Raw genomic sequence first — 13,389 nt, 5'->3', positions numbered from 1 at the left:
TCTCATCCTTCTATGCTCTAAAGTGAAAAGTCCCAGCACTGCTAACCTGGTCTTATAAGACTGTTTCCCAATCTAGGCAACATCCTGGTAAATCTCCTCTGCACCATCTCCATAGCTTCCACATCCTTCCTATAATGAGCTGACCAGAAATGAACACCAAAAATTGTGGTCTTGCCAGAGATTTGTAGAGTTCCAACATGATCTCTCTACTCCTAAATTCAATTCCTCCATTACTGAACCCCAGCATCCCATAGGCATTCTTAACTATCCTATCAACCTGTGTGGCAACCTTGAGGGATGTATGGATTTGGACCCCAAAGTCCCTCTGACCATTAACCCTGCACTCAGCCTTCTGGTTTGTTCTTTCACCAAGCATGACCTCAATGATTCAGATTGAAATCCAGCTGCCACTTTTTGGCCAAACTCTGCATCCTGTCTCTATCTACTTGTAACCTTCGACAACCTTCAGCTCCTTCCTCAACTCCCCCAACCTTCATGTCATCCGCAAACCTACTGACCCATCCATCCACCCCTTCATCCAGGTAATTTATGAAAATCATGAAGTGCAGGGTCCCAGAACAGTTCCTTGTCGCACTCCACCAGTCATCGACCTCTGGACAGAAGACTTTCCTTCCACTACTACTCCTAATTGGTACGGTAAAATATTTTGACAGGAACACATACAATGGAATAAATAGTCAGTTGCATCACAAGCTTTCTATAATTCAAACACCAGTAGGTTTAAGAGATCTTCATCTTGCGCTGGCAGTGTTATTAATACAAGAGGGTTCCTCACTCATTCAAATCTATCCCATTTACATGAAATTGCATCAGACTCTGGGCAAAGGATCAGTGTGGTCCATTTCAATTCTCAACAAACAATACTTCAGACACAAGTTTATTTACATACCGCCACTTGCTATGATGTAGTGACAATTACCATTTTTTTAAAAATGGTCTTAACCATCATTAATAATAGAGCAGTGACAATGAAAATAGATTCCCAACAGCTGACCAAAAAGGCCTCAGGGACCCAAGTACACTTCATAACTTGACAGCAAGGCTGAAAAATTGCTTTCATCAACCATGCACGTGGCTAAAGTAGAGCAACATTTAAGGGAGAGAGCAAGGCAAGAGAAAACTTGCATCACCACAAAACCATCGAACCAAGGAATCGAAGAACAAGGACAGAGAAAGAGCATGAATCGAAACTTGTTGAATGCTGAACCTAATTGCCTGAATCAAGTTAGTAAGTTGCAGGACCTCCACTTTTTTTAAAAATTGCCATTTTGAAAGTGTTTAGACACCAAGTCTGTGACCAAGAACAATAATACAAGAAATGGACAAATTTGATATAGATTTATTCAAGCAACTAGGCACAATTCATAGTTATGCTACCTTTACACAGCAACTGTATCCCAAAGATTATTCTTGCATTAAAGATTCAACCTGCCTCTGAGAAGAATTCAAATTGCATATGCACTCAACCTAAAACAGTGCACCAAGTTCCATTAACATAGGTCAAAACTCCTAAAAAAAATTAGTGGACCAAACAAAAAAAAATGGAGTTTATCATTCAGTACAAAAACCATTTTCAGGCTACAATCATGTGAGAATTAGAGAGGGGAACTTGGGTACAACTACTGCAGAAACATATTGGATACATCTGCATTACCTTTATTACGTCATTATTAACAAACAGACCAAAATATTTCTATTATTTTATTCTAAAAAAAATCCACTGCTGAAATTTCATCTTTAAATCAGCTGGGCATAGACTGCTTTCTGATTGTCCTCAAGATCAGTACAATTAAAGGCAAAATAAAACACTAAAATCTGCAGACATCATGGTTGAAGTAAAAACACAAAGCAGGAGAAACTCAGTTGGTTATTTAGCAAAGATATATAAATGTTTCAGGCTCGAGCCCTTCAAGGTTTGAAAAAATGTAACATATGCCTGAACAAAATGGTGCTGGGGGTTGGTGGTGTGGTACATTCCCAAAGGCAAGAGGTAATAAGTGGATAAGGGAGTGGGGGCACACCAGCAGGCAGGGGGAGAAGGGATGGTCATATGAATGGAGAGGGAAGGGGGTGAACAGCTGAAAGAAGGAAGACAGAGGGATGGGGAAGAGAGGAAGAATGAGAAGCAGGCTAGCAGAAACAGGAGAAGTTTGTTAATGTTATCCAGTTGGACAGTGCCCAGATGGAAAAGCAAGTGTTGCTCTTCTAATTTATGGATGATCTTTGTGGGACAGTTCATGAGGCAATAGACAAACACATCAGCTTGGGAGTGGGGAGCAAAACCCAAGTGGTTGGCCACTGGGAAATCTCTCTCACTGATGTAGACATAGCAAAGATGCTCCCTACTGCATCCAATGCTCCCGTTGTGGCATTTTCTATAGATTGGGAGATCTCTTCACTGAGCACCTTTGTTCTATCCACATCAGTGAAAGGGATCTCCCAGTGGCCAAAATCCCCACTCCCATGCTAATATGTCCGTCCATTGCCTCATGTACTGTCCCACAAAGACCACCCATAAATTGGAGGAGCAACACTATTTTCTGTCTGGGCACTCTCCAACCACATGGCATTAACATAGACTTCTCCAGTTTCTGCTGGCCACTCTCCATTCCCCCTCCTCCTTTTGTCTTCTTTCCTCCAGCTCTCCAGCCCTTCCCTCTCCATTCACAGAGCCATCACTCCTCCCCTGGCCTGCCCTCCCTTATCCACCCATAACCTCCTGCCTTTAGGACTGTGCTCCTCCCTCTGCCCCTCTACCATTTTGTTTGCACGCCTGCCTACACTTTTAACACCTTGATGAAGGGCTGAAGCCCAAATCATCAGTTATGTATCTTTATCTTTGCTCTATAAAATCCACAGTTTGAGCTGCTAAGTTTCTCCAACATTGTGTTTTTACAATTAAAGGTGAAGTGTTGGCTATTTTACATTCAGGGTGGACTCGAGTGGCATTGCCTGAAAGCCAACAATATTGTTGGACAGAACACAACTTGTTTTCTTACCCAGGATCTTCCAGGAATCCTTCCAATTCATCTTTCTGTTCAGCCAAGTTAGATTCCAGATCCAGGTAAGTTCCATTGTGAGACAGTTGCAGAGCACAAACATCAAGCTGAAATAAAGAAAGTAGAGTTATGAATTCTTAGGACAATGTATGGTAATTAGTCCTGCCATTCACCCTCCAACTAAAGCAGGAACATGCCAACATCAAATCATATCCATTTTAAAGCATTTCTTAATTTCAGATTTACTAATGAAATGGCATTTCTCTGCCCATGATACATTTATTGTTACTTTTTTTGGAATAAGAATCAAGAATGTCAATGTATTCAAAAGACATTCTAGAAATAAATTTAAATAAATCCCCTGTTGAATTAGACTCTATGTGGCGCTATACTCCGGCAGAGTCATTGTTTGTCCTAATTTATCTCTTAAGAAAGATCTCAATTGGAGGAAGCAAAAGAATGTTCTATTAGATAACCCAAATTTATTCTGAATTGCTCGGATGACATTAGTTGCTCTTGATCACAAGAGTCCTTGATACACCTGATCACTGATCCAGTTGTCCAGTGTCATGAGTATCAAATGGTTCTGGGTCGAGGGTGTATTAGGAAACAGCCCCACTTTCAATCCAATGCATGGATACATTTTTTGTCATATTTGGTATATGTTTTAATATGGGGTTATTTATCTTTTCTGGGAATCAACGGTGTTCCATTAATTCTACAAATTCTCCTACTGTCCTTTCCCCTATCAAGTGTCCTCTAATTTATGCCCAGGAAGGAGACCCCTCTCCATCAAACAGTGAGGCCCAATATTTTTTGAAATCTGGTAGTTTTCGACTCCCTAATTTAGATTCCCATGTTAATTTTTCCATGCAGTCTCTAGCCATCGTCCCATTCCACAAAATGTTTCTGACACGTTCACTGAGCTTTTTGAAGAAGCACTGGGGCAATGGAATGGGCAGTGTTTTAAAAATATATTGCAGTCTTGGCATCACCTTCATTTTGATACTATTTACTCCACCCAGTAATGTTATGGATAGAGCTTTCCATCTAGTCAAATCATCCTTTATCTTCTGAAACAAAGGGAGATAATTTAACTTGTATATATTGCTTCAATCTTTTTTCTACTGGAAGTCACGTGATGGAGTAGTGGCCGGACGGTAAACTCCAGCCCTCTCCAGAAAAGTCGAAAAAAATAAAGGAAAACACAAAGGCAGAAAAATAAAAATTAAAGTAAAGTGAATATAAACGTGGAAAGAAGATGGCGACGAAAAAAGAAAAATCGAAACCAACGGTAAGAAGAGAGGAAGAGAAGACAATGGAAGAAGAAGAAGGCCTTACCTGTTCGAAGAGGCCCGCGGTGGAGAGAGAAACCCGCTCCCTCAGGTCGGTAGAAAGTGGACTACAAAAATGGCTCGCTGAGCCGAGTAAAAGTGCGCAACCGCGCATGCGCTATGCGCATGCAAAAAAACACACCGACTGGAGGGGCGACCAGCTGGGGAGTCGATCTCCACAGCCGGCAATGACAGCTACAGAACAGCAGCAACAAGAGGAGAACATAGAAGACAACGAAAACAAGAAAGAAGAGAAGAAAAAGACAACAAAGAAACAACAGATGGCCAACCCAGAGGAAGAAGAAGAGGAAGAGTACAGTGAAATGGAAGAAGAAGGGAAAGGCAAGACAATGGATATACTTTCTCTTATTAAAGAATACATGGATTCATTTAAAGAATAGCAAGCACAAGAATTTAGAGATTTAAGAAGAAGAATAAACAGTACAGAAGAGAAAGTGAATAAAATAGATATGACCATAACAGAAATAGGAAAAAGAATGGACAAAGTGGAAGAACGAGAAGCAGCAGTAGAAATGGAGGTAGAGGACTTAAAAAAGAAATTAGAGGAATCTAATAAAAAAGTTAAAGAGACACAAGAGCTGTTAGCTCAGAAAATAGATATAATGGAAAATTATAACAGAAGAAATAACAAAGATAGTGGGCCTTAAGGAGGATGAAGAAGGCAAGAATATGAGAGAATTTATAAAAGATTGGATCCCCAGGATCTTAGGATGTCCAGAACTACAGCAAGAAATGGAAATAGAAAGGGCACATAGAGCATTAGCCTTTACACCACAACCACAACAAAAGCCAAGATCTATTTTAGTAAAATTCCTAAGATATACTACAAGAGAAAAGGTACTGGAGAAAACAATGGAGAAAGTAAAAGAGGACAACAAGCCACTGGAGTACAAAGGGCAAAAAATCTTTATTTATCCGGATATAAGTTTTGAACTCCTGAAGAAGAGAAAGGAGTTCAATACAGCAAAGGCGATTTTATGGAAGAAAGGGTATAAATTTATACTAAAGCATCCAGCGGTATTGAAAATATTTATTCCAGGAGAGCAAAACAGACTATTCTCGGATCCAGAGGAAGCACGAAAATTTGCAGAACAATTACAAAATAGACTGAGAGATGAAGACGTGTAACGAGAGTACAAAAGACTGCGAACTACAAAGACACACAAGTTTTGAACTCCTGAAGAAGAGGAAGGAGTTCAATACAGCGAAAACGATCTTATGGAAAAAAGGATATAAATTTATGTTAAGGTACCCAGCGACACTTAACTAATTATTCCAGGGCAACAAAACAGACTATTCTCGGATCCAGAGGAAGCAAGGAAATTTGCAGAACAACTACAAAACAAGCAGAGAGATGAAGATATGTAATAAGAGTAAAAATGACCACAATCTATATGTATGTGTGTAAAGGGATATATATGTACACACACACACACACATATTTTTTTTTCTTTGGCTTGGCTTCGCGGACGAAGATTTATGGAGGGGGTAAAAAGTCCACGTCAGCTGCAGGCTCGTTTGTGGCTGACCAGTCCGATGCGGGACAGGCAGACACGATTGCAGCGGTTGCAAGGGAAAATTGGTTGGTTGGGGTTGGGTGTTGGGTTTTTCCTCCTTTGCCTTTTGTCAGTGAGGTGGGCTCTGCGGTCTTCTTCAAAGGAGGCTGCTGCCCGCCAAACTGTGAGGCGCCAAGATGCACGGTTTGAGGCGTTATCAGCCCACTGGTGGTGGTCAATGTGGCAGGCACCAAGAGATTTCTTTAGGCAGTCCTTGTACCTTTTCTTTGGTGCACCTCTGTCACGGTGGCCAGTGGAGAGCTCGCCATATAATACGATCTTGGGAAGGCGATGGTCCTCCATTCTGGAGACGTGACCCATCCAGCGCAGCTGGATCTTCAGCAGCGTGGACTCGATGCTGTCGACCTCTGCCATCTCGAGTACCTCGACGTTAGGGGTGTGAGCGCTCCAATGGATGTTGAAGATGGAGCGGAGACAACGCTGGTGGAAGCGTTCTAGGAGCCGTAGGTGGTGCCGGTAGAGGACCCATGATTCGGAGCCGAACAGGAGTGTGGGTATGACAACGGCTCTGTATACGCTTATCTTTGTGAGGTTTTTCAGTTGGTTGTTTTTCCAGACTCTTTTGTGTAGTCTTCCAAAGGCGCTATTTGCCTTGGCGAGTCTGTTGTCTATCTCATTGTCGATCCTTGCATCTGATGAAATGGTGCAGCCGAGATAGGTAAACTGGTTGACCGTTTTGAGTTTTGTGTGCCCGATGGAGATGTGGGGGGGCTGGTAGTCATGGTGGGGAGCTGGCTGATGGAGGACCTCAGTTTTCTTCAGGCTGACTTCCAGGCCAAACATTTTGGCAGTTTCCGCAAAGCAGGACGTCAAGCGCTGAACAGCTGGCTCTGAATGGGCAACTAAAGCGGCATCATCTGCAAAGAGTAGTTCACGGACAAGTTTCTCTTGTGTCTTGGTGTGAGCTTGCAGGCGCCTCAGATTGAAGAGACTGCCATCCGTGCGGTACCGGATGTAAACAGCGTCTTCATTGTTGGGGTCTTTCATGGCTTGGTTCAGCATCATGCTGAAGAAGATTGAAAAGAGGGTTGGTGCGAGAACACAGCCTTGCTTCACGCCATTGTTAATGGAGAAGGGTTCAGAGAGCTCATTGCTGTATCTGACCCGACCTTGTTGGTTTTCGTGCAGTTGGATAATCATGTTGAGGAACTTTGGGGGACATCCGATGCGCTCTAGTATTTGCCAAAGCCCTTTCCTGCTCACGGTGTCGAAGGATTTGGTGAGGTCAACAAAGGTGATGTAGAGTCCTTTGTTTTGTTCTCTACACTTTTCTTGGAGCTGTCTGAGGGCAAAGACCATGTCAGTGGTTCCTCTGTTAGCGCGAAAGCCGCACTGTGATTCTGGGAGAATATTCTCAGCGACACTAGGTATTATTCTGTTTAGTAGAATCCTAGCGAAGATTTTGCCTGCAATGGAGAGCAACGTGATTCCCCTGTAGTTTGAGCAGTCTGATTTCTGGCCTTTGTTTTTGTACAGGGTGATGATGGTGGCATCACGAAGATCCTGAGGCAGTTTACCTTGGTCCCAACAAAGCTTGAAACGCACGCACGCACGCACGCACGCACGCACGCACGCACGCACGCACGCACGCACGCACGCACGCACGCACGCACGCACGCACGCACGCACGCACGCACGCACGCACGCACGCACGCACGCACGCACGCACGCACGCACGCACGCACGCACGCACGCACATAAAACGGAAAGGGAAGATAAACAAAGTATAAAATGGCTACGCTGAACTATATGACTTTAAATATTAACGGAATACATAACCAAATTAAAAGGAAGAAACTGCTAAATTTACTGAAAAAAGAAAAAATTGATATAGCATTTGTGCAAGAAACACATTTAACTGAATTGGAGCACAAGAAATTAAAGAGAGATTGGGTAGGACACGTAACAGCAGCATCGTATAATTCAAAAGCAAGAGGAGTAGCTATATTAATTAGTAAAAATGTGCCATTTAAAATAGAAGAGGAAATAATAGATCCAGCAGGGAGATATGTAATGATAAAATGTCAGATATATTTGGAGTTTTGGAATCTACTCAATGTATATTCACCTAACGAAGAAGATCAAAAGTTTATGCAAGATATTTTTTTGAAGATAGCAGATACACAAGGGAACAAATTAATAGGAGGGGATTTCAACCTGAATTTGGATTCAAATATAGACAAAACAGGGAAAAAATTAACAGAAAGAACAAAGTAACCAAATTTATAATTAAATTGATGGAAGAAATGCAAATTTTGGATATATGGAGGAAACAACACCCAAAGGAAAAGGAATATTCATATTACTCGGCTAGACATAAAACATACTCAAGAATAGACCTATTTTTGTTATCAACTCGTATGCAAGATAGAGTAAGAAAAACAGAATATAAAGCTAGAATATTATCGGACCATTCACCCTTAATATTGACAATAAAGTTAGAGGACATCCCTCCAAGAATGTATCGATGGAGATTAAACTCCATGTTACTTAAAAGGCAGGATTTTAGAGAATTAATTGAAAGACAAATTAAAATGTATTTTGAAATAAATACGGAATCAGTGAAAGATAAGTTTATACTATGGGATGCAATGAAAGCATTCATTAGAGGGCAAATAATAAGTTATGTAACCAAGATGAAGAAGGACTATAATCAGGAAACAGTGCAGTTGGAAAGGGAAATAGTAAATATAGAAAAAGAATTAGCAATGAAGGAAGATACAACTAAAAGAAGAGAATTGGCAGATAAAAAAATAAAATATGAAACACTACAAACATACAAGATGGAGAAGAATATAATGAAGACAAAACAGAAATATTATGAACTAGGTGAAAAAAACGCACAAAATTCTAGCATGGGAGCTTAAGACAGAACAAGCTAAGAAAATGGTATTGGCATCAAGGAAAAAAGACAAACAAATCACATATAATCCAAAGGAGATCAAGGAAAACTTTAGAGAATTCTATGAACAATTATACCAAACTGAAAACGAAGGGAAAGTAGGGAAAATAGATGAATTTCTAACTAAAATTGAACTACCAAAACTACAAATAGAGGAACAAAATAAATTAACAGAGCCATTTGGAATAGTAGAAATACAAGAGATAATAAAAAAATTACCAAATAATAAGACACCAGGAGAGGATGGATTCCCAATAGAATTCTATAAAACATTTAAAGATTTATTAATTCCTCCCCTCCTGGAAGTAATTAACCAGATTGATAAAACACAAAGCTTACCAGATTCATGTAAAACAGCAATAATTACAGTAATACTAAAGCAAGGGAAAGATCCACTCGCACCAGCGTCATATAGACCAATATCTTTACTTAACACAGATTATAAGATAATAGCTAAACTATTAGCAAACAGATTAGCAGAGTATGTACCAAAAATGGTAAATCTAGACCAAACTGGATTTATTAAAAAAAGACGCACAACAGACAATATTTGTAAATTTATTAACTTAATTCATGCAGTAGAAGGGAGTAAAGCGCCAACAGTAGCAGTTGCTTTAGACGCAGAGAAGGCCTTTGACAGAGTAGAATGGAATAATTTATTCAAAGTATTGCAAAAATTCAGTTTACCAGAGAAGTATATTAATTGGATTAAAGCATTATATAAGGGACCATTGGCGAAAGTGACAGTAAATGGATATGTAGCAAAGCAATTTAACTTAAGCAGGTCAACACGGCAGGGATGCCCACTATCACCTTTATTGTTTGCGTTAGCTATAGAACCACTAGCAGAATTGATAAGAACAGAAAATAATATAAAAGGGATAAAAATAAAAGACAAGGAATATAAAATCAGTTTAAAATATAAAACAGAACCAGAACTATCAATAAAAGAATTATATAAGAAATTGAAGGAATATGGAGAAGTGTCGGGTTACAAGATCAACATAAATAAAAGTGAAGCAATGCCTATGAATAATGCGGATTTCTCAAAATTTAAGAAGGAATCACCATTTAGATGGCAAATGCAAGCAATAAGATACCTAGGTGTACAAATAAATAAAAATCTCGGCCAACTATACAAACTCAATTATTATCCACTAATGAAAAAATTACAGGACGATTTAGAGCATTGGAAAGATTTACCACTAACACTAATAGGAAGGATAAACTGTATTAAAATGAACATTTTTCCAAGGATATTATACCTATTTCAGGCATTGCCAATACATCTGACAGAGAAATTCTTCAAGGAGTTAAAGAAAATAATAAGGAAATTTTTATGGAAAGGGGGAAACCAAGGATAGCACTGGATAAATTAACAGAATGGTATAAACAAGGAGGCTTACAATTGCCAAACTTCAAAAATTATTATAGAGCCGCACAATTAAGGTACCTATCAGATTTTTATCAAACAAGGGAAAAACCAGACTGGACGAGACTAGAATTAGATAAAATAGGGGAAAAGATACCTGAACACATATTATATAAATGGGACGAAAAATTGGTACAACATAGAACTTCTCCAGTATTACACCATCTCCTCAATATATGGAAGAAGATTCATGTAGAAAGAAATAAAATAAATTATCAAATACCAAAACTAATATTGACGCAAAATAAGCTACTCCCTTTTACAATAGACAACCTTTCCTTTAGAAAATGGGGAAAAAAAGGAATTAAAAGAATAGAAAATTGTTTTTCAGAAAGTAGATTCTTATCCTTTGAACAAATGAGAGATAAGTACAATAACTGGAGATACAGCGCTGGCATATTACCAACTGAGATCCTACTTGAAAGATAAATTAGGAACCAATTTGAGTTTACCAGAGGGAAGTAACCTTGAATATGTGATTACAGATACAATGTTAATCAAAAGATTTATAACAAATATGTATATCAAACTGCAAGAAAAGGAGAATGAGGAAACAAATGGTAAAACTAAACAAAAATGGGAACAAGATTTAAATATAAAGATAAAAAAGGAAACATGGGAGAAATTATGTTCTGGAATAATGAGAAATACAATAAATACGAGGCTGCATATGATACAATATAATTGGTTACACAGACTATACATTACACCGCAAAAGTTAAATAAATGGGACCCAACAGTATCTGATAGATGTTTTCGATGTAAAAAGGAAAGGGGAACAACAATTCATGCAATCTGGACATGTGAGAGAGTAGAAAAATTTTGGGATGATCTCAATCAGATATTAAATAAAATAACAGAAAACAATATACCAAAGAATCCAGAGATCTTTCTCCTAAGTAACATAAAAAATAAAGAATTTGGAATTGACTTGGAAGATGCACAAAAAAGATTTGTCAAGATAGCCCTAGCCGTAGCAAAAAAATGTATTATGTCAACCTGGAAATTGGAAGATAATTTGAAAATACAACAATGGTATATAGAAATGAATAAATGTATTCCATTAGAAAAAATAACATATAGTTTAAGAAATAATATTGAAATGTTCGAACAAGTATGGGAGCCTTACATTAAATACAATAGCGAAAACCTACCGGGAACAAACATTACCTAAGTTGATGGAAGGAGAAGAAAAGAAAAGAATGGACTCAGTAGAATTTCTGGTGTATTTTTGTTGAATGACAACATTGTCTGACTGAATTAATGCAACCTAGATTATATACCTAAAATGGATGGGGGGGGGGGGGGAGAAAAAGTCACTGTAAATGTGTGGAAAAGAAAAAGTGTATATCATGGCTATTGTGATTTATGGTGTGAAAAATAAAAAATTTAAAAAAAAAAAATCTGTTAAACTGCTGGTGACGAACATTGATTGATATGCTATTTAGCTCATCGCAATGCAATGTAACCAGTATTTGTTTTACAATGGTATTCAACATTTCAAACCGATGAAATGCTTTGAGAGTTTGGTTATGGTGTGCGTTAACTCCTCTTTCAGGAAGAACAGGACCCACTTCAATTCACATTTTGCCATAACAGGTCAACTGAAGATGCCACCTTGCTTTCTTTCCTCCATTAACAATCATCTGAGAACAGGAACACCTGCTCAGGCTGTTGTTAATTCATTGCAGTTCAGTGTTCACTATCATAGAAGTAAAACCCATGACCAGGCGCGAAGGATCTTGGACTCTGTTCATCCCTCTACAACAGATCCTTCATCGACAGACCCCAATTAATGCATGATGGCAAGGTCACTACCTCCATGCTGGGCATCAATATGGCCACCTCAAGACTGCGTGCTTCGTTCCCTACTTGGTTCCCTGTGCACTAATGACTACATAAACGAGCTTAGCTCCAACTCTATCCACAATTTTGCTAACACTCCACTGATATTGGTTAAATTATTGAAAATATCGTGTCGGAATAAAGAAGGGAGGCAGAGAACCTGATTTGGTGGTACTAGAACAACAATTGTGCTCTCAATGAAACCAAGAACAAGGAGCACATTGTTCATTTTAGGTAGGAGAGGCCAAAGGACCATACTCCTATCTTCATTAATGGGACTGTGGTGGAGAGGGTTAGAACCAACAAGTTGCCGGGAATTCGTATTTTAGAAGATCTTCCCTGGAGAGAGCATATTGGAGCAAATATTAAGAAAGCACAGCAATGTTCTAGTTTCCAAGTAGTGTAAGGAAATGTGACATCAGGCACTCTGATCAAACTTCTGCAGATGCACTGTGGAAAGTAGACTGGTTGGTTGCATCACAGTCTGATTTGACTCTCAACTGCTGAGAAATCCAGAAGATGATAAATATCCCTTGGTTCATCAACAGGCTCTGTCTGACCTCCAATCCGTTGACAACCTCGTGTGGTACTGCCTTTTTTAAAAATGTTATTTTATCATTTGTATCAATACAGTCATTAACTCGATTGTACATAGATAATACATTATATCAACATAATGCAAATGATACAATTTTTTAATTTTTTATAATTTTTAATTATGTTCTGGAGAAAAAAGGGATTAAAAGAATAGAAAATTGTTTTTCAGGAAATAGATTATTATCCTTTGAACAAATGAAAGATAAATACAATACAACTCAAGATACAGCGCTGGCATATTACCAATTGAGATCCTACTTGAAGGACAAATTAGGAAGCAGTCTGAGTTTACCAGAGGGAAGTAACATTGAATATGTGATTACAGGTACAATGATAATCAAAAGATTTATAACAAATATGTATATTAAACTGCAGGAAAAGGAGAATGAGGAAACAAATGGTAAAACTAAACAAAAATGGGAACAAGATTTAAATATAAAGATAAAAAAGGATACATGGGAGAAGTTATGTTCTGGAACAATGAGAAATACAATATATACGAGGTTACATATGATACAATATAACTGGATACACAGGCTATACATTACACCTCAAAAGTTAAATAAATGGGACCCAACAGTATCTGATAGATGTTTTCGATGTAAAAAAGAAATGGGAACAACAATTCATGCAATCTGGACATGTGAGAAAGTAGAAAAAT

General features: G+C 38.6%; 1 protein-coding gene across 8 annotated transcripts in view; it reads right to left on the bottom strand.

The window, feature by feature from the left end:
• The window catches only part of fhod3b (formin homology 2 domain containing 3b), a 669,782-nt gene that overhangs the window by 616,109 nt on the left and 40,284 nt on the right, over positions 1 to 13,389 (bottom strand). For all 8 annotated transcript variants that reach the window (XM_069909515.1, XM_069909535.1, XM_069909544.1 and 5 more), the window contains exon 2: positions 3,021 to 3,127. In XM_069909515.1, coding sequence (XP_069765616.1) covers positions 3,021 to 3,127 — 107 coding nt within the window. The remainder of the gene's footprint in view (positions 1 to 3,020; positions 3,128 to 13,389) is intronic.

This window comes from Narcine bancroftii, chromosome 1 (assembly GCF_036971445.1).
Source record: "Narcine bancroftii isolate sNarBan1 chromosome 1, sNarBan1.hap1, whole genome shotgun sequence".
Lineage (NCBI taxonomy): Eukaryota > Metazoa > Chordata > Chondrichthyes > Torpediniformes > Narcinidae > Narcine > Narcine bancroftii.
This window is presented reverse-complemented; position numbering and strand designations above follow the sequence as displayed.